This window comes from Melanostigma gelatinosum, assembly GCF_949748355.1.
Source record: "Melanostigma gelatinosum genome assembly, chromosome: 8".
Lineage (NCBI taxonomy): Eukaryota > Metazoa > Chordata > Actinopteri > Perciformes > Zoarcidae > Melanostigma > Melanostigma gelatinosum.
Window position 1 is genome coordinate 17,500,904 of NC_136641.1, and position 26,618 is coordinate 17,527,521.

Genomic DNA, 26,618 nt, shown 5'->3' on the forward strand with positions numbered 1-26,618 from the left:
TATGCATAGTGTCCTTTCAAAATAAACTCCATCTTCACTGGAAGAAGCCGCAGGAGGGTTTACAATGGGGTTAGTTGAAGCCTGTTACGTCGCATACAGCCACTGAAGGGGGCCTCCGGCCGTCGATTTCTGATGCAGAGGGGCCCTGACCAACCCTTGGCGTTTGATGAGTTGGGAGTGAGAACGGGTTGACTGAGAATGTGTCAACAGCCCACACAGACCTTGAAAAGGCTAAACATCCTGTGAATACAAAACACTGAGCATCTATTGCCTGAATGCAGGCACATTGCTGAATTCTTTATCAGTGGAGGAGGCTTTTTTTAATGCAGAATGAGGAACTGAATTTGTGGAGAATAAATGAAGCATCTTCAAACGAAGGAAGTGTATGCTGTTTGTTTGCCTGCACTTCGAGTGACTGATTAACTAATCTAATCTCCTTCTTTAATTAATTTCCCATTGAATTGAGAAGTATTCTGAATGCTAAGTCATTGAGAGGGCTAAGGACCACTGCGGCATCAAAAGGAGATTGTGAGAGCGAGCAAACACTGCAAGACAATGGGACTGCTCTGGAGCTGAATAGACACTCTGGGTTGCTCGGTCTGGAACAGAGCGACATCGTGTCTGAACCAGATCACAGAGCAGTTATTTGCGGACCAAACAACATTTTCTGGTGTGCACACCTCGCTTTACTACGGTGAGTATAAACTGAGCTTTACTGCGCTCCATGCATACATATTATATTACTCATCCAGAGTCCACTGCTCTAATCATTAAAGAACAAACGCAGTGTATATATTCAGTGTAGTAGCGAGCATAGCATAGTAGTGCTAATTAATGATGTGCTAGCAAATGCTGATTAGGTTTAATCCACAGGTTTTTTACGTAAAAACGTAATGTTTTAGAAACTTGCACGTCCTTCCAAACTCTCCTTAACGAGTACCACTATTACACAACGTTTAACCATGACAGCTCGAAATCCACATAACCAGCCTGCAATCGAAGTTTGCATGAGAGTCTATGGTACAGAGCCGGACAGCTGGCGGACCCTGATCGGAGCTGGCTGATGCTACGCTATGATTGGCCAGTCTGGCCTGTTTTAGCGAAGGGTCAACTCTTTATTTGACTCGTTTTCCTGGTGTTTGTCTTTCTAGAAGGCACATAATTTACATCATCTGACCTTCTTAGCGTATTTTCCTTGAGTAGAGGCAATGTTCTACCTCCTTCCATTACTGCCATTCACTTCTCCATGGGAGTCCATCCATCTCAGTTCGTCATTCTCTTAGTTTGTGTGTCTTATGCCCTTTACCCTCCAGAAGCAGGACAGGAGGAAACTCTAGATGTCCGTCTCAGTGATAACACAGAGCTGCAAGGACAGAAACAGGCTGACAGACAGTACAGGAGGAGATGGATGGGCAGCAGAAGAAAGACACAAGGATAGGTGGATGGAAAATCTGAGTGGGCAGGTACAGGGGTGAGCGGTAGAAAGAGGAAGCTGCAGAGAGATTTAGTGAGAGACGAGGTCATAAAGGTTAAAAGATCAGTTCTGTGTTGACAAGGTGAACGGGACAACCAACAAGCAAGAGAAACTGCTAGGAAGCAGGTACATTCAACAGAGAAAAGTGTGTGTGTGTGTGTGTGTGTGTGTGTCCAAATTGGGGCTGGTAATGGAGTTGAAAGCAGCGGGGAGGTAAGAACTGATAATGACCTTTGACCTGTGACAGAGAGCTTGGAACAGACATCATGCATGACGAAGGAGTGACACAAACGCAGCATCAAAGTTAATACTTTGCAGAGTCATGGGTCAGGATGTAATGAAGCAAATAGAGCAGAACTATTGCTGTTGGAGAACTCAGACATCCCACTAAGGAGAAAGCATGCTGACAAATACACAAATATGAACACACACGTATACACTCACACCAAAACCAAACCACTGAAGGGCAGCAACAAGAGTGGGAGGTGCCCTCTTATAATCACTTCCTCTGCTTTGATAATGACAAACACGGAACATTTGACATTTCAATCAAAGAGAGTATGAATGGCTTCTTTTTCTATCATCCCCAGCTCTCCCCTTCCAGTCATCCTCCTCCTCCTCCTAGTCTTCCTCCTATTTTTCTCTCATTCACTCTTGCCTCACCTCACCTCTTCCTCCTCCTCCTTCTCTCGTTTTTGTTTTAAGTTCTTCAACCTACAACAACCTTTGTTTCTCCAATCTGTCAAACACTTGCATATTTCCATACTTTGTGTTTTCATCGCCGCGTGGGGAGTCGCGGTTTGGCGCACACAGCCGCACACAGATTACATGGTATGTAGATTGATGCACGTAATGTGGAACCAAAGTTCACAAGCCTGAGTTCCGCCTGTAAACTTGTAGCCGTACGCCGTTCGCCACATATGCATGGGTTAGTGCGACTCATTCACACTGCGGCGAGCGCAAAAGAAAAGCCGGAGGTGAAAGAGTTGCGTACATGATGAAGATGGTGTGTCGGCGTTGCTCCACCATTGTAGGAGATTTAAAAAGGAAACACATCCAACATGCTAATGTACATTCAACAGCATCTCCCCAATGTGCTGATCACCAGGATGATAAATGTTTTGAATGTTTAAACATATCCAAAACAAACTGAAGCTAAAACTGAGGGTGGGTTAACCTTCCAACATCAACCCACCCGGATATCAGCTACAACAACAGACAGAAACAGACAACTCAACATGACCTATGAAAAATCTGGTATTTCAGACTACTGCCCCTCCCCCTGCCTCCATCCATCCGTCATCCTTTATCCTGGTTCAAATGTGGCATCAACTCATTCAAAGCTGAATCACTCCTATTAAGGTCAGATTTCTCTCTCTCTCTCTCTCTCTCCACCTCTCTTTCTCCCCCTCTTTGCTCATTTTCCTGGCCAGTACACATAATGAATGACTGAAAAATGTGCACAGTGTGTGTCAGCTCTTGTCTGTGTGAGAGGACAGTTTCAGGGGCAACGTTTAACCCTGAACGAGAGGGACAGACGGGAAAACAGGAAGATGATTAGGCCGTTGATTAGATGGTGACAGAAATAAGACTCACTGACGAAGACGGAAGGGAGTCACGAATGACTCCAACTGTTGATCCTCAAAATCACAGCCAAGGAGTTGAAGAGGGCAAAAGGATTTATATCAAGAAACAAAAAGAGGGTGACTTTAAAATGATGTGGCTAAAACGTGTGGTTGACGGAGTAATTTTGGACAGTACAGTAAGAAAAACAGAAAATTGCACACAGAAACAAATCACTTTTTTGAAGATGTAATGATGAGAACACGACATGCACAGTGGCAAATTGCAAAAAGCCAAACTAAATGAGTGACAAGTGAAGGAATTCCAATCTTTTTGAATCAATCCTCAGAGAAAACAAGACCGAAAAAGACAAACAAACATTGACAAAAAAACAACTTCACGTTGCTCTGCTTCTGTCGGGTATGTAAGCAGATAACAGTTTGCTGAGACATTATCTATAATAACTTGATGAACATAATACTTATTGCTGTTTTAGACCTATTACATTAGCAACCAAGAGTGGGATTTATCTGTGTTGACTCCAAACAAGAAGAGACTGAAAGGGTGACACAGAGGAATAGGACAAGGATGTTTGATGTCCATCATATCTATCTCTGTCCCCTCTTTTTCTTTATTTCCATCATTATAGTGTCAGTCATCCACTCGACAGAGGAGTCTTTGTGGCTGCACGGAGTCAGAGAAAAATGAATAGAGAGATTGCGATGTAAAGGGAAAAAAATGGAAAGGGAGACATTACGGCGAATACGAGATGATATCTTGAAAAGTCTCACGCACACTTTTAAAGAGCGGTCTACATGACTGGATGCTGTACAGCCGACCACACACTCGCTCACACACACACACACACACACACACACACACACACACACACAGTCACACCTGAAGAGTGCGTAAAAAAACAAAAACAAAACAATAGACAGAGTGTGGTTCCCATGCTCGTCACTCGTAAATAGCAGAATTGGCAGAGGACAAACCGATTGTAATCAGTACACCACCCACACACACACACACACACACATCCATGCTAATGCACAACACACACACGCACACACAGACAGAATAAGAATAAGTGATCTCAGCCTCACTTACAGGCCAGCAGGGAGGATACCACATTAATGTTACAGTCCGTCATGTTGAAGTCCATAAAATTGTCTTTTTGTTCCAGTCAGCCTTGTAGAGCAACTGCTCTATAAGTGCCCAGATGGTAAAAGTCTTCTCCTAATACCCGTAAGGCCCTTGTGTTAAGGGGATCATTGAGGTTGGCTTTGATTTTGCCGTATCACATCACAGTCAAATTTGCAGGCATCTATGAGTTCATCCATCAGTCTGTTTTGACTGTGATTGGCATCAAGATATTGGAGATAGTGGACTTCTTACTGATGGAGAATTACATTGTCTGTATTATACAGGTACTGGACTTATTGTGAGCGTATGATTGGACATTGCATTATCTTTTAAATTGTAGTAATTCTCCATTTCTGTCTCCTATGACACCCCAGCTGTCAAAGGAGGGTGATCTGTCTTTGAATTGCCTCTTTGAAGATATCTTCTATTTGTCTTTAGTGCTAGTAGTGCTTTTAAGACCCAGGCAACCCAAATTGATCTCACTGACTAATACAAAAAAAGTGTTTGCATTGCCTTGCATATACTTTCTTTGGCTCTAAATGCGAGGCTTAGTATTAAAAATAACAAAAGAAAACATAAAAAGACAAAACAATGAAACTATAGTTTCTTTCTTTTGAAACACCTGAAGAGCTGAGGTTCTACCTGTAACCACTTGCTTCTGAAGAAGGGTTTTTTAAGGGTTCCAATAAAATATAGGGTTCCCTATATGTTGGGTTCAAGGTAGAACGCTCTGAAAACGTTACAGATGGAACCTTTACTAAAAGAGTATATCCGTTTAAACAGACCAGTATTAAGCTCAGAATACAGTTTTCATGATCTGTCTATACGGTTTGCGTTTGCTCAGAAGACAAATTGAGAGCATGTTTGATAAAAAAAAATGTTGCACCGGGCTGTTTAAAGTTGCTTTGCACTGACATTACAATATCAGTAGCACATTGTCTTCTTCTGGTTAAAGAATAAAAAAAGGCAGAGATGAAAAACATTAGTTTTGTGTGTCACATCCTTTAGAAACTCAGGCTGGATAAGGGAATGTGCCTGTAATATTAAGCTTCACTTGACATCAAACTAAAGACATTTTTTAAGTTAAACTGCTTTGAACATGTTTGGTGTGAACTCAGCTTTACCCTCCAAAAAAGCATGTCATAACTGTCAGGATTTTCCAAATATAAACCTCCACCCTGCTGCAGCTGAGAGCCGGCTGGCACTTAAAAGTTAACTCTGACGTTCAAACCACATCAATAGCAGGAAGCATTCAATTGGGAGCAGTTGGCTTTTACGCACGGCAAACAATAGAGCTACCTAAACATTGCATGCAAGTGTGTGTATATCTGTGTATTGTCTTTCTTTGTCCTGTAGGGAAGCCTGCCAACATACCGGAGTTAAGGACATGGGACGGGGAGAAACACTTCAAGCTCTCAAGTAAGAGTAAGAGCCGTCAAGCTGCAGTAAAGTCCATCTTTAATATACTTAAAAAAGCATTTATGTCGCCGTGTTCGATTCATTTCACATTTGTAGGGTTTGGTCCACTTTGAAGGCTGATTTATTTTTAACATTTCATAGACTGAACTCTGTGAATCAACGAATCAAGAAAATAATCTGCAAATAACGAGTTGCTGCCTTAATGACAAAATGCTTCTGTGTCCTTTAAAAGCGTTATGCACCAAAATCTAAATTCCATTCATCAGCGCTGGATTGGCCAGGCGTCCATGCCTACCGAGGTACCTGATTTGTTCAGGGCCTATGCCCTGCCCAATGGGCAATCCTGACCCCAACTAGGGAAATGCCGAACCTTAACCAATCGTCTCTGCCTCAACCAGCTACGCAGGGAAGGATTTCAAACGGCAAAGATAAAGTTCCGCTGCGCTTGAGCTTCAGAATGCTTCGAAACCTGTAGCTAGTGTGTACGCTACCTCACTGCTTGATCAATACAAGAGCTCAGCTGCTGACAAGCTATTTGATTCAGAAAACAGCAACGATACCACCACACCACTGAGAAATGTAGTAACGCCGGTACTTGAGGCGCCGGTACTGCTCGACACTGCCTTTAAGTATCTCCTGCAATGAACTAAAAACACTTCAAATCACTGGAACTGCAGGAAGCTTAAAATGCAGCTCCCTGCAAAACGAAAGACTTTGACAAATGTGATGAGAGGAAACCTCTTTTTTTTTTTTACTCAAGGTGGGAGGATTATGGAATAGAGAAGACCTCACCTGAAGAAAATGAACATGCATACACACCAAGACACATTCCCAACTGAAGCCTATATTGTGCTCTAATAATAGGCTGCTGAAACAGACAAACATCCCCTGTTCTGTCATCTCCTCCTCCTCCTCTTCTTCTTCTTCTTCTTTCCATGCCCTCGCCGTATTTCCTCGTCTTCACCTCAGTTTTCTTCTCCACTTAAAACCTCCTTCCTGTCTTCCTCTTTTCCATGTTCTAGCCCTCCTTCCTCCCCTCCCCTCTCCTCCCCTCTTCCAGGGAGTTTTGTTTCACCGTGCCTTCAAAATGGATTTGGTCACCTTGTTTTTTTCCATCTCCAATCTCCTCCTCCTCCTCCTCCTCCTTCACCTGTTATTACAGAATCTTTCCAGTGTTACATACCTGAGGAATTAAACTGTACACAAACATACATCTGTGCATGGAGTGAAAACACACAACAACACACATTGTGCTTAGAAGACAATGGTGAATTGTGTTGAACTGGGTATGACCTCATCGGATGGTTCATATTCTTCCCACAATTCATCAGGTAGCTGTCATTCCACTTCTTTCCCTCCTTCTTTCCTGGCAGCCTTCCCCAGTATACAGAGATATAGATTTATAGACTACAGATATGGAAAATAATGGAGTGAAGTGAAGCTCCAATTAAAGTCATTGGATCATTCAGTAAACTAACAGATACTGTAAAATTATGTTCCTGGGCTTTCAGATTTAATTTTGAATGCTCAAAAACGCCTTCATTCACATCTATTGTTTTTGCAGCTGTAATATCTGCATGAGGTGACGTAAACAAGAAAACTGACGCACTGGGATATTGCCAAATATGGAAAGATGTCAAAATATAAGACAAAAAAAAGAAAGGCGATCGAAGTGACTTAGGGAGAGCAGAAAGAGGAATGAAACTGCAGAAGAGAAAATAGAAAACGTGTGTTCTTACTTGTGAAGAAAAGGACTAGGAGGATAATAAGGAGAAGAGGTAATAAGAGAGGAGTGAGAGAAGGACACAGCAGAAGAAAGAAGACAAGAAGGTAGAGGAGACAGAAATGGTCTATAATGGGCTTTGTGTTATCTGTTAAAGATAAGCAGAACGGCTGGTATCGATATAGAAAGACTGGAGGAAGACAGGAAGAGTTGTGTGAGAACTTCTTATCACAGACAAGAATTATTGTTGACTCATCAAAGAACCCAAATCATCAGCAAACTGACTTTAACTTCACTCATAGAAGGCAAATAGTTATTTGCATTATAAGCAGACCATAGAATGTATGAAGAACTAAAATAAATTAAAACTGAATATAGAATGGAATCACAATGTCACTCTTTGACACTACTCTTTGAGAGCTACGACTAGAGTATGAATTATTAGTAAAAAAAAAAATTCATATATTCATCAATGTAAAAGTCTGACAGACATTAGATCCAAACATATGGTAGAAGATGAGGAGAATTAAATATTAGAGAGCAGGAAAAAGATGACGAGATTCCAGTGAAATATGTTCGATAAACTGAGTGTTGGGTGGATGCTCCGATGTACTGATACTGATGGTACGGTGTGTTTACTGCCAGCTGAATTCCACACCATAATAACTTAATCTGTTCTTTAAAATAATAAATGGTTGAGCTGCATAGCCTTCTGAAATCCCATTCACCTGACGACACCCGAGAGTAATGGACAAACTGGTGTGCTTTAAGTGCCTTGCTCAAGGGAATCTTAACAGTCTTGAAATCAAAATACTGCTGTGTATTAGGCTGGGATTTAGTACTTCTGTTAACAAGACTTACAGTTCGATTTTAAGCATTGGGTTGGTAATCCTGAGAAACCAACAAGAGTACGCTAAATTTTGAGAAATTATCCAACCGAAAAACCGAAAGTAGCTAGCAGTATGCAAAAGTCCCAAAGGTCCCTAAATCTATCGAGAAAGTCGCCAAGTCTTCAACACGGGCGATGTGGTCTCTTCAGGCCTCTCTCGAAAGCCACTCCCACAAAAGTATCATAATGAAGGTAAAGAAGAAAAGATGGCTGCTGTTGGTACTCACAGCCGTCAAGCTAGCAGCTTTTTTGTCAGAGCATTTGATTTACCTGTTGCTTACGGGATGTAAAGAGAATTTTAACAAATATGACAAAGAATGATCTTGAATAAGATGACCAACTCTAGGTTTATGTACAGATAAATGAAGAAGCTCATGATATACTACATGACCAAAAGTATGTGGACACCGTTGATTGCCCAACATCTTGTTCTGGATCCATATGGCCATTAACGTGCTGCTATAACAGCCTCCACTCTTCTGGTTTCAGGATTTCCACCAGATTTTGAACCTGACTGCAGGGATTTGCTCCAATTCAGCCAAACGAGAATTAGTGAGGTCCAAGACTGATGTTGGTTGACCAGGTTTCTCAGTGCTCAGGAATCAGTGCAGACCAGTCAGGGTCCTCTACGCCAGGGGTTACCTGGTACCCGTTACCTTTTGGGTCCACATTTGATTGTTAAAGAAATCTAGAGGACAATTTACTAGCTTTGTATATTACACTTATTTTTAACCATTTGGCAGTATCTCCACTGCCCACTATGAGATGCTCTGCACAAAACTGGAAAAACAATTTCTTTACATAGAAGCATTATACTCACACAATATCGGCCCAAAACAAAACTTAATAATAGGCAAAACTTGCATCGGCCATGACGAGACCGATCGACATTAAAGAGAGCGAGGTAATTTAACAAGCCTTCCCCTCTGCATGTTGAGGCAGGTTAACTGACATTCCAATCTCTCCCTCCTCTCCTTCTCTTTCATTCAGCCAGAGGTGGGGGGGGGGGGGGGGGGGGGGTCGGTGTGGGTCTTCAACACACTCTCTGAGCCCTGTCACTGTGTCCCTCACACACACACACACACACACACACACACACACAAGCCTTGGCCTACCTACATTCTTTCAAGACAAAACTGGTACCTGGTAACCAGAGACCCTCCCTCTCCCTCGCCCTCCCTCCCTCCTTGTCTTCTTAGCGTCGATGCCACCCAGAAAACATTTTGTTATGTAGGTTGTAAACATTTTGAACAGATGTAATCAAAAGCAAAGTTAAAGTCCATGGTTATCTGTAGCTGCTACCAGAAGGTTTTATACCAACATATCTTTTTGAATCAGTTCTGGCGAATTTCTAAATCAAACTGTTCGGTGCCACAATGATTTTCTCAATTTCTTTCTCCAGTGCACTCATTCAGGCACTGAACATGCAGGGCAAGTGTACCAAAACCATCCTCACAATGCTGTTGACAAGAAAACGAATAAAAGAAGACAAATTGACGAATACACATCTACGGCTGCAGCTAACGAGAATTTTCATTATCAATACCTTGTTTAGTCTGTAAAATGTCAGGTTTTCTTGGCACGGTCGCCCCAGTGCTTGCTCAGGAGGGAAGGGTCTAGACCTGCTCCTCATGGAAAGCACCTCAAGCTAACTTCTGTTATGATTTGAACCAATATAAATTGAATTAAATTGAGTATTCTGGATTCAAAATATGTCAGATGTCCTGTTTTGTCCAAGCGACAGTCTAAATCCCCCAAAAAATCCGACCCAGTGGAACCGATGCCAAACATAAGAATGACTGTATAGAAATAGATATTCTTCTCACCGATGGTCTTGTTTACTTTTGTAGGTCAAATAGAGACATCAGTATTAAAGTATTGAGACTGTTTAATGACCAGTTAAAAGTTCCTCACAGTAACAAAGTCGATATCCCAAAAAATAACTCCAGGTAGCCTGCATCGTTGTCATCCAGTCAATGCCAACATGATTGTAAATATTTTTTATTCATTCTTTTACTACTTTCACAAGGTAAACAGGCTTATCAAAGCTTACGCACTCAGTGACAATGACAGCTCCCTGCTTCTCTATTGAGACCTTCGACCCTGAGCGAGGGAAGCCGACGAGAGAAAGAGAGGAAGCGAATAAAGTAAAGAGAGTAAAGAGAGAGGAGAGGGGACGATAGAGGGATGGGAAACTGAATGCCATGACAGAAAACACTCTTGTCAAGGACACAAGTGCACAGACACACTGGACACACATAGCGCTGCTGAATGAGGGCACTCGAGCAGCAGAGCCTGGCACAAAAGAGTCGCATTCAGAAACATAAAAGGTTGTTCAAGAGCGACGTTCAAGAACACAAAAAGGTTAACTTGGAGCACAGGAAGACAGAGTGAAGCTTTTCTGTATAGAGGGCGTCCCTGTGTGTGTGCTATACATCTATACACAAGTGTGTGTCATTCTGATAGAGTCACTGCAACACCAGCTGGAACAAACAGAAGCTCCTGCCAAAAACAACATCTCTAAAATCAACTGGAGGGTCAACCGTTTGATTTTGTTTTTATTTTGGGTCGCTGAGCTTCAAGAGGCTGATTTATCACTGATGAATCTTCAATGGAACCACAGATTGACAAACAAAAAAAAGTGAAGAGATAACATGCGTAGGCGTGTTTCAGTGCGTAGATTTAATGAGTCCTACCTGTCCGAGGTCCAGGGTGACGTTCACCTCGTTGTACTCCGTGCTGCGGGACAGAGGCGGACTCTGCCACCATCGTTCCGTTCCGTCGATGGCGTTGGTGATGGGGTGAGCGCGATCGCTCTCGCCCTGGCTGCAGATGTCACAGTATTGTCCCTGAGAAGACAAAGACAGACATGTATACAATGTTAATCATCCGTTGAGCATACGAGGTTACTGTTACAAAGCTCTCAACTGAAACTACAACCACATTTCCCCCACAGACTCTGCCGCTGTGTGGTGCACCGTGAATAATTTTACCTACATCCTAGCATTTTGTAGTCTTTGAGTTGTGCTTTGATCATGAGATATTTCATCAAATGTCACAGAGGATACACAAGAGCTTCCATGTACCAAATGAGAGTCTGCAGCGTTCAAATCCAATCAGTTGATACACCAGATGTGTTCAACAGGAGAGGAGGAACTAATTAGTGAGACACCTGCAGTAGTCTTTGGTTGGATCATCTCAATACATCTCAGTGAAAAAAGGCCTCTTTAACACTTTGTTTTAACTTTGATTTACAGATCTACTGTGGAGACTGAACTTCTTGCTCAGAAACACCATAAGAGGATGTAAGTGGTTATTAACACACACTGGTTATTGTGGGATTTGACCCCTTAGTCTTTAAGTTACAGCCCTATCCAAACACCCAAACCAGTGTTTCAGAGTGACAGTAAACACTCTGAAAAAGAAGTGTTTGTCCCCAAAGCTACCCGGGTCAAGTTACTTATATTCCAGCGGCGAGGCGAGTCCACTCAGGTTACTGTAACAGTGAGGCCATGTCGATTGTATTTCTGCTAGTAGGTTCAAATGTATCATAAATGTAGTCTCTGTGCCTCAGTGTGACTGTTTTGTGCTAAATTCACACACATTTGCAGTCTGATTTCAAATCATAGTGTACTATATGAGAAAGGGAAAATCATGCATAACAATAGTTTCATAGCCTCGGTGAAAAAATAACACACACTTGCTACTATAAGGTACTTTATCTATCAAGTAGTGTATGGTACACTAGTATCTCACTCAAGGATAAGTCCAGAAAGTCAAAATTACAATAATTGGATCTTACATTAATTAGTCACTTCTTCATGCCAATTATTTCCAAAGAACACAAGTTTAAAGGCTGGTATAACCTAAAAACATAAAGTTAAGCAATAACCTCAAAAGTGGCCGATCGCAGCACAAGTCAGGCCTCATCGTCTGGTATTTGTTTGTGGAAAGTAAATCAAATTCAGGCATCCAGTCCAGCTGTCTAAATGTCCGAAAGGAACTTTTCAGTAATTTCACATGAATCTTAGGTACTTCTCCACACGTACATGGGTATTTCTGTAAATTGTGTTTTTCCTCCTTCATTCTCAAAAAAACAACAACTTCAGTCCACACAAGCACCGTTTTAAAGTACTCTCCATCCAGGTGAAGGCCTGTAAGGTCTCTTACACCGGCGACGTTGGTACCGAGGTCTGCGCTGTGGGCCGTGTTGGACAGCAGTGACCTCCACAGTGCATTCTGACGCCTCTGTTCCTCAATTTAGTGGTAGAGTAACATTTATTTGATAACATATTAAGAAGTCCTTTATATTGTTTTTTAAATCTCTTATTAATTATCATTATTATCATTTATAATTCCCTATACAGTACCTGTCCAACTTACTGTACTTGTCTTAGAGTCCTAATGTTTGTATGTCTTGACACCATCCAATTGGTCTGTCTTTTTGTAATGTTGTATTGCACCAATAAAAAACTTAAAAAGTCTTGCTAGCCGCAAGCGCTGTTGCACGATATGTAACTTTCTTATTGACACCTTGAAAAGGAGAAAACTGAACACACTCTGGCGTTACAAGCCATTAACTCTGTCTACACCAAGACCAGAGGAAGAGCGATTTGAAGCAAATTTGACATTGTGGCCAAACCATGGCATTACAACTTCCGGGTCAGCCATGTGATGCCATGGGGCTGAAGTCCACTTGAAGTGTCCTCTCCACCTCTTTGGCTTCTAAAGCCTGTCTTCATTCTCAGCTAATCCAGTTTGGTTGTCAGAGCGTTTAACCCGACCACTGCTGGCTATGTAAGCGTTAGCATAAACTAAACAAGTGTGGACCTGAACAAAAGCCAGAGTTAGGAGATGTTATCACTGCAGGTCACTGAGGTCAGAGGTCGATGCTTCCTATCTGAATCCACCCCACCCCCGAACCCTCTCTCGCGTCCCCCGACTTTCCTTCTTTTCACATGTGTGTGAATCTTGTACAGACTAAACTTAGTCTGCGTACTTAAAATTACAAATCGTTCTCTTCAATTTAGGTCCACGTTACTATTACCTTCATCACTGACCACTTGGATTGAATTCACTTTTATCTTCATCCCTGACCAAGATTAGTGCCTCTACTACAAAGCATGGCTGATCACTGCTGCCCTGAGATTAGTGAGGAGAAAATGAAGCACTGCAGAGAGCAAGATGAAGTCAATTGAGTGAATGAATGAGTATGAATGACTAATTTGAGGTTAACAATTTATAAAATATTACCCTCAGTGACAGCTATTGGGCTCTGTGGTTGTATTTCAGTGATAAATCAGACATTTGTATCTTTGAAATTGTTGCAGTTTCTTACTTTGTCATTGCTTTTTAAAAATGTATTTCCCACTTGTAGTCTCCCCATTGCATACCCTTGTGCTTACTCAATTGTAATTATCTAAATATCTCCTTTAATACGTATTGCTGTCATGTCTGTAAAGCAGTTCAGAACGACTTGAAGACACTAAAGAAGGCAGGAAATCACCTCCAGTTAGCAGCTAAACACAGGCAAATGAAGGTGCTTCTCAGGTTGTGAGCTTTGAAACAACTAACAATGGCCCAGCTGATTTCCTAGCCAAGTTTGTGAGATCTTAAAAGAACACAACAGGTTGTTTAGTACAGTGAGATGTCAGAGAGTCTGCTTTTTTCCCTGCCTGTCAAATGCCTTTTCACGCTATTTCGTTCTCTTTTTCTTCCTTTTCTTTCACAGCACATGCTCGATCCTCTCTCGTCAACAAAAAGACCACCTGGAAATGAACATTTAGAGTTCCTTCTCTCTCTCTCATTACACACCATTTCATTCAACCGCTTTTTATCTCTATTCCCATTTCTTTCCTTCCCTCCATTGTTAGGTGAATGAGCAAAACTCTCCAGCAGCATTGCCCTGAGGACTTGGATTCCTCACTCAAAGGGAAACAAAGTGTTGCTCAGCCAACACGCACTGGGTCAGCTTTTGAGGTGAAATCACATTTGTTTTTACAGCCTAAATTCCCATTGACACCTATCATGAGTAACTGGTACAATTCCTGGTGCGACGTATCCTCATACCACGGATATAGTTATGAAAAGTACTTTTGCTATTTTTTGCGTGTTTTCCTACAGATGTCGAGCAACATGAGAGCGATCAGTGCGCCTGTGTATCTCCTGCGATGTTCAGGCAACAAAACGACTTGCTTATGCTGAGAAAAAGATGTGGTTTGGGTTCAAATTACGACAGAAGTGGTGTTACCAAAGTACAAGTTATGTGACTAATAAGGCAATGTTGACTTCTGGTTTCACACGGGACATGGGCAACGGTCTCCTGGGTAAAAGTCCTGAGCTTTTTCTGCCACACCACACAAACTACAGTCCTCCTCCTGCTGTTCTTAATTAATAAAAACACTCTCACGACTTGCTGTCAAATCAAAACAGGATTAACCTCAACACAGAAAAGTGAGTGTGTTTTCTGGTAATGCGTGTGTGTGTGTGTGTGTGTGTGTGTGTGTGTGTGTGTGTGTGTGTGTGTGTGTGTGTGTGTGTGTGTGTGTGTGTGTGCGTGCGTGTGTGTGTGTTGTTCAGGGGGTCCAGGAACCCAACAAGTGGGCCACAATAGCCCAGCAAAGTGGACTGAACCTCTTAGCCCAAACGCATTATGCGCCATTCCTCGAGCTAAGGACCAGATTTCTTGGGTTCATTTTGAGAGTTCCTGAGCTAATTATGCACCAACGTCACCACTTCAACCAAACCGCCCTGAGCAGGCAGATCAAAACTCTGATGAGAGAACATTTGGATATAATCCTCAGTGTGGAGACGCTGAAGTGGGTCAAATGTGGTCGGGATCAAGTACTGCAGAGGATTTTACACCACAGGGCCAAATTACCAGCTGAATTAAAGATAATTACTCAGTAAAATATATATTTCTTTCATTCTCCCATCTACGGTGGAATTTATTTTGTTTCTGTGTAGTTCTTAAGTGAACGTTTATTAAACAACTTGAAAGAATCTTGAAAGCTCTCACCCACACCCCTCAGGGCACATGCTTATTTTTTCAAACAACACTTCAGACTCCCTGCTGTTCATTCTCACCAATCTTCCATTTATCTCACCAACACATCTTTATCTTCATGTCTGATCTCTTTTAATTTCAGTTCACAAGGTACTTATTATCATGCAGGTCACTTGTTTTGCAAACACCAAACATCAGCTCAGGATTTAGAAGTGACAGAATCTCTCTATTCCTTCCTGGCGTATGAATCACCACCAGAGTAAGCAGCGTTCGCTCTGGGCGCGTTAATCTTGCAGATAAACTTAGTTGGATTTCAAAGACACACATCAGTCACCGTGAGGAAAGGCAACGACAGGTGGGAGAGAGAGGGAGAAGGCAATAAGCCTGCATGTTATCGCCCAGAGGGTTGCTTTTAATGGTTAACCTATATGAAACTGCAATAAGCCTTTGGGTTAACGGGTGATACCAGGAGGCTCAGACATCAAACACACATTGCTTTTTACAAGCACATCATCACATTCAGAACTCATCTATAAACGCGTAAATTATGTGGGAGCTGAATTTCTGTGGAGTTCCCTCCAAGTGAAATGCTGCCTCTCCTTATATAAGTGGCCTGTGTTAAGTGTTGCCAAGACCTAGAAAGGAAGCAGTGCATGAAATAATGACTTGGCAGAGCAGTTAGGAGAGCCATGCACACTGCTGACCCCCTCTGTTCAACTCTCTACTCTGAATGCAGTGAAGTGTGCAGGTTGCCATTCCCATTAAATCTAGTTTCAAAAGCATACTTTGAAAAGTGAAGCTCATATGTCATCACAAATCCTAAATCTGATTCCATTAAGTCCTAAAAGTAGACAAATGCAACAAAATAGGATAAGATCACTATCGGTCCGTACAAATATTAAATGAATGCAACCTGAGTGTGTAAAAGGTGAATGCTGCCATACACACATACTACAGGCACATCAGTATTACGGAGCACCACAGACACACTCGGAGCCTGTGGGAATATAGGAATTATTGAACAGTACAATAAACACGCGAAAATCACTGTTAAACTCACAATGGAGCATACAACACCCTATCAGACTATTATCAAGGACAACTGCAATTAATATTGACTATAAGGAACATTAAGGAAAACAAAAATCCATTGGATCCAATAAAGTTTCCGACTCACTATTGAGCAGCATGAGTTGGAATTAGATGTTTATAAAGCTTTGTCCTGCTCACCCGGATGGTCTGGCTCGGGTCTCCGGACACCGGGCCTCCGACCAGCTTGCAGTACAGGTCCTGCACGGTTCTGCCGGTGTCTTCCTCCCCGCAGGTCGCCGTGGCGGTGATTTTGGTGCCATCGGCCAGGTTGAAGTAGGGCGGGTGCAGGCTGTATCCGTTCACCCCGTTTTTTTCCGGCAGCTCCTGTGCCGACACAAAGTGACAGCAGGTCACGAACAGCGGCCACAGCAGCAGCGCGACCCGCTTCTGGCTGCGCAGAGCCCGGGGGAGCGAAGCGCCGAGCGGCGCCGTCGGTCCGCTCGCCATCATCTCCACCTGTTCGCTCGCTCCGGTCCGAGGAAGAAAAATAAAAGTTTGAGGAATGAATCCCTCAGAGTTTGAGGAGAAGTGAGCCGTTAACGCGTGTAGGAGAGAGGCATTTGGGGGGAAAGAGAGGGAGATATGTTGCAAGAAAGAGAGGAACGGGAGCTCGTTTTTAGTCCTGGAGAGCGGTGTGCTGAGGTTTCTGTCCTCTTTCTCTCCGTGTCGCTCCACCAGGCACCTATTCCAACTCAATCCGCAGTCACCCTCCCTCCCTCCCTCCCCCTTTCTCTCGTTTGGCCCGTCCCCAGTGGTTGATGGAGGAGGGCACAACTCCTACCGATGCTTCGCGTTTGAATCACGGTTCATTAATCGGTTCAAATAAAGCCGTCATACATGGATGCATCGTTCATCTGATCAATGCTTTGGGGAGTTTATTACTCACTTCTGTGTATTTTATTTCTCTTTTCTCTCCACCTTCCTTAATTCTCTAGTCGGCTCTCTTTCTCACCTTCACTGCTATTCCTTTTCACCTTTTTCCTCCCCATCAGTCCATTATGAGTGTAAAATCAAGTATCTTTGTTTTCTTTGCTGTCTCATTCATTTTGACATTTCTGCATCATTACACTCAGTGGCAAAACAACAAATGGGAAATAAACCCACACAAACAGAATGGGCATCCAGATTACCCTTCAAACACAAATAAACACAGACAGACAGACAGGTGTTCTCAACAAACATGCAAACACACACACACACACACACACACACACAAACACACACACACACACACACACACAGAGAGAGACGGCCACACACTCAGATCTTGTAAGCACCCAATAGAAAGAGGAATACCACTCGGGGTTTGGATTCGGGAAAATCCAGTGATTCGTGGTATAGATTCGTTATTATCAGAATCCGGTTCATTTCAGAGTGGGTTTTCACGTTCACGGAATCTGCTTTGGCGAAAACACCAAATAAAAAACAAGTACTACAAAAGTCAAGAAACATCGATATAGAATAGAACAATGTACAATATAAATTTGATAAAATGCTGTAAAAAACATGTATCGTATCTTTGTTTTAAAATGAAAGAGCTGAACCGTTTTATAAGTAGTAGTTTTGTGCAGAAATGTGCAAAATATAACGTAATGTTGTAAGAGACAGAATAGCCCCCCCCCCCCAGCACACACACACACACACACACACACACACACACACACACACACACACACACAATATATATATATACATACATACAACCACCTGTTATTTCGCCACTCTAGTTAAATAGTTAGCAGGTCATATGATGACAACTGGGTTGACCCCATGACAACTGGGCTAACTCCATTTGCTGATGAAGACTGTGAAATGGGGTTGAAAGCTCTCAAAAAGCTGGAAAATGGTCAAGTTTATGTTGTCGTATAAACGTCAAGTTGTGAAAAGTGATTTGGCCTGTGTACTTCTGTTGGGAGGGGAAAAGCTGTAAGTAGCATTACACTTACAATATCTTGCTAAAGTCCTTGCTGGTTATGCTAACAGTTTGAAATTGTTAGCACCACAGCTACACAGTAAGAGTTTGTTTTGGAGATTGTGTATACAAATGTTTGTTTGTCTGCTTTAACTCCAGGACACAGTCGGTGGCCTGTCATTCTTCTTCTGTGCTTATCATCCATCCATCTCTCTCTCTCTCTCTCTCTCTCTCTCTCTCTCTCTCTCTCTCTCTCTCTCTCTCTCTCTCTCTCTCTCTCTCTCTCTCTCTCTCTCTCTCTCTCTCTCTCTCTCTCTCTCTCTCTCTCTCTCTCTCTCTCTCTCTCTCTCTCTCTCTCTCTATAATCCCGTCTTTCTGCCTGGGAGCTGTCAGACCATCCCATACAGACTTTTGTCCTGCTGTCGGTCGGTGTGTGTGTGAGAGAGAGACAGTGTGTCCGCTCAGTATTCCATCTCAACACACACACTTTCTTCAACTCTAAATGGCTCATGTCACAGAAGAAAAGACACCGGAATGATCTTCTGTCACTCAACCGTCTTCAGTTTGAAACCACCGGAAGCTGCTGTCGGCCCTCAGAATGTGTGTGTCTGTGTGTGTGTGTTTCCCATGGACTCTGGATCACCGCCATCTAATCAAGCTACAGGAACCACTTTAGAAGATGAAAGGGTTTCTCTTCCACACACACACACACACACACACACACACACAGATAACATGCTCAGGTGAGTCAGAGTATTTACAGGCCTTTTGGTTTGAAAGGATGTTGACATTAAAAAAAAATCTATACTGGTGAACCTACAGAAAAAAAAGAAAGATAAGTAACGCAGGTGAAATTACTGCCATGTTTGAGCACAGTCTACACAGTCCAGAGTCCAGAAACCTCACACATCTACTTCCTCCATCGTCTGTCAAACACATGCTGAACTCTGACCTGTGGGCTGCTGTCTGCCCCACTCACACACACACATAGGCAGGGGTCAGTGACCTCCTGTAGTTTAAAGGACTCTAGAGGCAGTGTGTTAATGCAGCAGAGCTTCATTCGCTGACACACTAGAACATTCCACAGGCTGTTTGGAGGCTCACGGGTCCCACTGGACTCACTTGTGTGGTTTGTGTGCTCCAGTTTACAGCTGCAATTTACACCAATGTTCATTATCGATTAACCCATGGATCATTTTACTTGTTTCACAAAATGTCAGAAAATGTTGAGAATGACTGAGAATGTAAACCTTAAACGCAGGAGCAGAAAAGAAATACATGGAGGAAACATGATAAGAGCAGATTGAGCTGCACTATCACAGACAGTTTTTTTACTCACACTGAAATGCTTTTTATAATGGTGTGTCTCTCTATGCTAAGTTAAGGCCATCATTTCGCTTCATACTTAAAGGCAGAATGAGTAGGAAGTTCCTCAAAAACAATGTATAGACTCATAGAAAAATAATCCCTCTTAATCATCACTTATGACCCACTAGAAGTGTGTGGCAGGGTCTTTATCTGCAGAGACCCTGCCCTGTGTCTGCATTTTTGTACTTTGCTGATCGAGACATTTCTGGCCTCAACCCTCTATAAAAGCTCAGCATTACTGTTTCTGTTCAAGTATTCATCTCTGAGATTGTCATTTAAATAACTGTGTGTTGAGTCGCCATCTCTTGCAGGGTGTTTTAGCTGACTGTGTGGCCCGCTGACGAAAGTCTTTGCATTAACAGTATAACAAACAGGGTGGCGACATTCCCAGGAATAATCCCAAGCAGCGTACAGTTAGTGGTGCGGCACCCAGCAGTGGAGCAGTGGTTGGTCCATCAGAGCGGGTAGGTGGAGCTAACACAATGGACTCGCTCTTCAAATCTGTGTGAAGTGTCACCCAAAAACACCTGTTATTACCACTTATCGCCAAAGGATATTCGACATTGGCTAGCTGTTTCTCCCTGTTTCCAGTCGTTATGCTAAGCTAAGGCTCGAGCTCTGTTACTCTGCAATGCACAGACATGAGTGTGTAATCCTACTTCTCAACTAACTCTCAGAAAGCAAGGAAATAATCGTATTCCATCCAAATGTGAAAGTATTTATTTAACTGCATACAAACAAAGAGGAATGGAGATATTTACGACAACAGAGTAGAGAGAAAACCTGGGAAAGACAAAACAGCATGGGAAGAGAGAGACAGATAAAGAGGAAGAAAGAGGGCTTGTCGTTTCACCTCACTAATCCACTCGTTCTCTCCATCTTTCTTCCTGAACTCTACAACGAATCTACTTCCTGCTTACCAAGGAAACCAAAGGAGAAATGAGGGATAGGCCACTTGTTGTCGAGGCAACTGCTAACTGCTCCATCACACACTGGTCCTACACACACACACACACACACGCACACACACACACACACACACACACACACACACACACACACACACATATACAAATTAAGAAGTTGGAATCAGTTTGAAAAGAAAGACTGGGACGGAGGAAGGAAAGGAGGGAAGGAAGGAAGTATCATAGGAAGTAAGAAAGTAAATGAAATTTATGAAAGTAAATGTGGCTGAGCAATGCAGCAGCAAGGACACAATCAGTGTTTGCCTCAGTATCCACAAGCTTTCCCATCACATTTTGTTCGGGGTATAAACAATCTTTGTGGGTATATTTATGGAGTTCCTTCTGTGTCTTTATTATCCAAACAAACAGAATCGGTTTGAGAGCAAAACTTGCACTGAAAACAAATTTAAAAAATAGATTTTAGTGCAGGGGATTGACATTGCAATCAACAAATTTAAGTAAAATTAATTTGTGATTAAAAATGTATTTATGCAAATCCAAAAATGTTTGCTGTTGAGCTGAATCTCGTGGGCTGTAAGGCCATGACCATACTACTCCGTTGACATTTGAAAACGCATATTTTTTGCTATGTTTACACTGAGCGTCCACACTACGTGAGTTTGAAAACGCTCCCGAGAACGGATATGTTTGAAAACTCTGGGGTTGCCTCTTCATGTCTTCAAATGAACCTGGTAGTCGTGACGAATCGGGGAAGGACACGTCGTAACTGCTAAGGAGCAAACGCAGTTGTGGGCGTCATCGTTTCTAAACTCATGCGTTTTACGACTGGTCACACGAAGAGGCAACCCCGGAGTTTTCTCGGGAGCGTTTTCAGACTCCTGTTTTTAGTGCTCGAAAACTCCTGCATCGTGTGGACGCTCGGTGTAAACGTATCAAAAGATATGTGTTATGGCCAAAGGCTGTAAGACACTGTTGTCCTGTCTCGATCCTCAAGTGGCAGCTTGCCAACATCCTCTCCATATCTAAAGTCGATCCGATCAGGATAATACCAGGAGACAGGATTTCTTTTCACAGTGACAGATATTTGATATTTAAACAGTAGACTTACAGCGTTTACATATCTGACTGTCAACTTGTTGTGTTTTAACATTAAATTGGCTTATTGTCAATAGACAGGTAAACAAATTGGTCCACATTAGTGTAAGTGTAAGCTGTAGGAGCAGCTCTGCAGCTCCAAACTTCCTGTTCTCACCCTTTAGTGAAAACTAGATGTTTTTATCTAAATCCATCTGTTAGCATCTGTCTTCAGTCAAAACGTAATGCTCTTATCGTCACATGCTACACGCAAACACACATATGTGCACACAATTCATTTTTTCTTCTCTTTAGCAGCCATAACTTCAGTATATTCAGATGATGACAGTATTGAGTAAATGCTGTGTTTCTATTCCCAGCATTCCTCAAGTGTGCCGCCTCCCGTTCTGAAGATAGGACTTCCAGACACACACACACACACACACACTGTGCTGAGGGTGGATGTGTTTGATGTGCTGTGGGCCGGGGAGGGGATGTTTGGGGTTGACAACAGACTCAAATGTGTGTGTGAGAGGCAGGTACCTACATGCCTTTCTCTTTGTCTCCTCCAACAAGACACTTCAAACCACACACACTCCTGGTGGGTCTCTCTCTCTCTCTCTCTCGCTCGATGTTATTGATGCCTGTGGGTCAGTCGATCCAACCATCCATACAACACTTCAGACCAGAGAAAGATATGTGGTGACCCCCTGACCTTTCCTCAAGTATCATTATCAGGCCAAAATGTTTACTCATACAAAAAAAGTATAAAAGGGTACTGGGAAGATTGTAGTGGGTTTTAATCAGCATGTTACAGCTTATTGCCTAGCAAAGTTATTCTGTTTGATTGAGGAAGGCTTTAGTGTTTCAGTTCAATTAGTATTTTTTTGAATGTTCAAATGAATGTTAGAAAACATAAATAAAGTAACTTGCAAACTAATTTACCAGCCAGATCGGTGTATTAGCTACACACAGTTGGAGCTGTTTGGGAGCTTTAAGAGAGGAAAGGCACTTGAGGGCGTTTATAAACGTCTCAGCCAGAGAAGCGCTCAGTTTTTAGGTTCCTGCAATCCATCCACAAATAGATAATTAAATGCAAACTTAATTGCCCGCATGTAAAGAAAACTTGTCTTCTGAAAAGAGCAAAAATAAACGTTGTTAGGGATATTATCTCTGTTGCAATTACCCAATATTACTTTACTAAAATGTTTTCAAGTTGAAGAATATTGATAATTATGTTTTTGTGCAGTTGCAATGGTACAATGTCACCACCGGTATTAGATGAGGATGAATTTGACTTTAGACTGCAGCCTTTTCCCTCGCTTTGACCTGCTCACTCTCTCTTTCCTTCCTTCCATCTCCCTCTCTCACAAGTGTCTGTTTCACCTCCTTTCCCTTCATAGATCTCGACTACTTTGAAGTCCGCTGGCATCCGAAAGAGGACAAAGAGACACAAAGAGCCGAGCCGCACAAAAGGATGAGCGAGAAAGATGGAAAGATAAATAGGGAAAGAGACAGAGAGAGGCACGACAAAAGACAGGAAGTGATATAGGGTGAAGAAGGAAAATGTGAGATATGGTAGAATGAAAAAAGTGAGGGATAAACATCAGGCTGTACATTAAGAAACTGGACAAGTTAAGAGAAACTGTAATATAATATATAACCACGGCATGAAGCAAAATAGTGTAAAGTTATTCTTAGTGATTTACAATCACTGTTTTATTTTTTTAATTTAGAAGTACCACAAGTTAGTTCAGCTGTTCACTTAAATATGGTCTGAGTTTTGATTTAGCTGACACCTAGTGGCCCTAAAAAAACCTGCAGGCTGAACTGCCTGACAGGCTGACCCTCCCTCCTACACTGCCTGTGCAGCGAACAACGGAAACAGCACCTGGATCAGAGCTGTGATGCAATAAATGGTGACATGGACTTCTATTGAGATGAAAATGCAGTTGAGCTTCAGTCAGTAAAGTTGCGTCACTGACTGACACAAAAAACTGCTGATAGAACACATAAAGTACAACTCTATGTCAGCACAAATGCAATCAAAGTATAAATATAACGATACATTTTACTAAGAACCACATCGGCTTCCATTCCCTTGTTTCAAGGCTGAAACAGAGTTCTTCGTCTATGTGTGTGTGTGTGTCAAAGGTATGCAGGGGGCCAGGTGAGGGGGTTTGGGGGGAGTATGTGGGGCCTCCATCCCTACACGTTAAGATCATTGTATGGCGAGCTTAGACTCGCCTGGCGCTCCCTGCCACAGGCAAACATGCTCAGCATTTAATTCAGATTCGGAGTTTGGCTCCAAAAGAACATGCATTGAGTGTGTGTGTTTGTCATACAGATACTTAAAGAGTGAAAACAAAGAAGTAACACTTAGCATTAGTGTCCCACAGGGCCGTGTGTCACAGTTCACATTTAGTGTTGTTACATATCATTCTCGCATACTTCAATATATTTGCCTTGTTTTTAAAACAAAATCTTTCTTCCTCTCCAAACACACACACACACACACACACACACACACACACGCCAGACAGGTTTGAGGCAGCTAACAGTCAGTTATTGTCCATAAACAGGAAGTGATGCAATTAAAAGGCTAAACTGCAGAGCACACTCACTGTTGTCTGTAATTTCACCGAAGAAAGAAGGGAGAAAGAGAGACTGCTGAGGAGGTGAGAGCTGGTTACCCATTCACTATTATTGCAAGCATGGCATTGTAGAGACATCCAACTTTGATTCTCCGTCAGTGAACAACAGCTTCTTTTGGCTGGGCGTGAAGATTTCTCGGCCACATTTCAGTATACGTGCACTGGAGATGGTAAGAGCACTTCACAACACAAGACCTTTGAGTGGTTTTTAATTGACGCCAATGGGTTGTGAAGCAAATATTCCTCACATGAATTGTTCCACAGGCCAACCAGGCCGTCTGGGAAAAAGCGAGAGAGAACGAGAGCGATAGAAGAGGAGAGTTGAGGAAGACGATGACAAACCCGTCATCTGCGCGATTACTCACCTGGAGGAAAACAAGAGAGCGAGAAAATGTGTGGGAACAAAGCAGTAAAGCAGCAGTTGATGATTCCTGTCATTGAGGCTGTGTGAGGTTACAGACGCCCTAAAACCGCTCTCACACACCACTGGACCATCACGCTGTATTTAGCCTGAATAACCGCTGTGACGTCCCCATGCCTTGCCCTGTTATTTAAACTTTGACCTCTATTTCATCTGCTCACTCGTTCCTTGAAGGCCAGATGCTGGAGAGTCAGACAGGAAGTAACGTGCCCCTCCTACAAAAACATATACTTGCAACAGGTCTAACATCGGTATTGTTGTAATGAAGTTTCCAGCACATCAGTCGCTAAGAGAATGCAACATGTTCAAGTTTGCAAACCTTGCATTCCCTTTTCATGGAAATCACCAGCATTCAGTCGGATGAAATCAGATTTGTGTTACTGTAGAGCTGCCTGACATCCCGTCTTCTCTCCTGATGGATCACCTTCAACATTTTTCAGGAGACGCCCCAGGCGAAAACATTGTTAAGTGCCAATTTTAAGAGTTTGTGCTATTCTGCCTCCACGACATGTCTTCTTTCAGACTAGAGGAAAGAAAACATCCAAAACATACATAGTTTATTTCACCACACTTTGTCCTTTAGGGCAGAAAAGTGATGCATAACCACTTACAAATCCATTATTACTATTACAATAGAGAGCTGTATTGATATTTTGGCTCATTAGCAAAGTGTCTCCTGTCTACATGGGTCCTGACTTAAAATACATCAGTGCCTGCCACTACATGTTAGCTTCTCAACACGAATCATGTACACTTTTGAGACTCTTGACAGCGACTTTAGATGGCTCACTTTTGAAGTGTTTGGATGTATTCTTCCCACTGTAATAGTATGCAATGGTGACAGTCACAGAGAAGATGAAGTTAGCGTACAACTACGCTAACTACACACTTTTGTCAACGAGGAGCAGACTTTTCAAGTCCGTCTATTAAAACTGCAAACGCGTAATAAATGTAAAACAAATGGCTACCGGTAGACAGTAGTACAAAATACACCCACACGTGTAAATCCTGACGCATGCTTTGCAAAAAATGTTGGTAAAAAATATGCACAGCAAAATATATTTTCTCAGTATTCAGTACTTATTTCATTTTCGGCATTGTATTTTACTATGATCACCTTTCTTTGTTGTTTCATGTCTAGGATTCTCACTTTACACATTTTGTAGCATTGTTGGAGGGAGCACCGAGAACAGGAATTTCCTTGCAACCTACTGATCCACTGGATCTGTTTTACATTTCCTTGTAACAGAGTATTTCTACACTGTGGCTAGTTTTACTTCAGTTGAAGAGTACTTGTCCTCAAACGCCTCTTTTTTTTTTGGCGCCACCATTGTGTACTGTATATGTGACGGCCTCTGGCTCGGGCCTGCTGTGGGCGTTGCCTTGTTTGTGCGCCTTATTTTCGAGCAATATTTTCTCAATAAATGGGGACCTCTGGTGGTGGTAGAGGGTTACTTTATAAAGTGAAACCACCAGGTGTTATATTCATTTCTTGGATGTCAAATGTAACAAACTATTTGTGGCTGTTTTTCTCTCAAAGAAATATGACATGATCCAACAAGAAACAACATTGTCAAAATACGAACGAGGCATCTTTTCCCCCTAAAATGAACTATTCCTAAAGTAGATGCAACATCTGTGACTTTCCCCAGATGACTAAAGTGAGCGGAGCAAGATATTTCTTGCTTTTCAATACAATCAATTTAGCTCTTCTAAGTGACATCAAAACGTTAACTTGCGTTAAACGTTTAACTCTGGCTTAGAATACAGTGTTAGCAGAGTAACTGATCCAATACAAACCAGTTTAATACTGCCCAAGATGGCAGCATGCGTTAACGTGACCTGTTCAACAGTTCATCTGTCCCGCGGACGAGGTGTATCAAAGACATCAAACAATAATACAGTTGCTGAACAAAATTTATTTTTCAAGTTAATCAGAGTACAGATCAGT

General features: G+C 42.3%; 1 protein-coding gene across 1 annotated transcript in view; it reads right to left on the minus strand.

Moving 5' to 3' along the window:
• The window catches only part of lama5 (laminin, alpha 5), a gene marked incomplete at its 5' end in the record, with an annotated part of 86,405 nt that extends 69,643 nt beyond the window's left edge, over positions 1 to 16,762 (minus strand). Inside the window, 2 exons of the mRNA XM_079274463.1 lie at positions 10,911 to 11,063; positions 16,451 to 16,762. Of these exons, the coding sequence (XP_079130589.1) occupies positions 10,911 to 11,063; positions 16,451 to 16,762 (465 nt within the window). The remainder of the gene's footprint in view (positions 1 to 10,910; positions 11,064 to 16,450) is intronic.
• Positions 16,763 to 26,618: the final 9,856 nt, after the last annotated feature.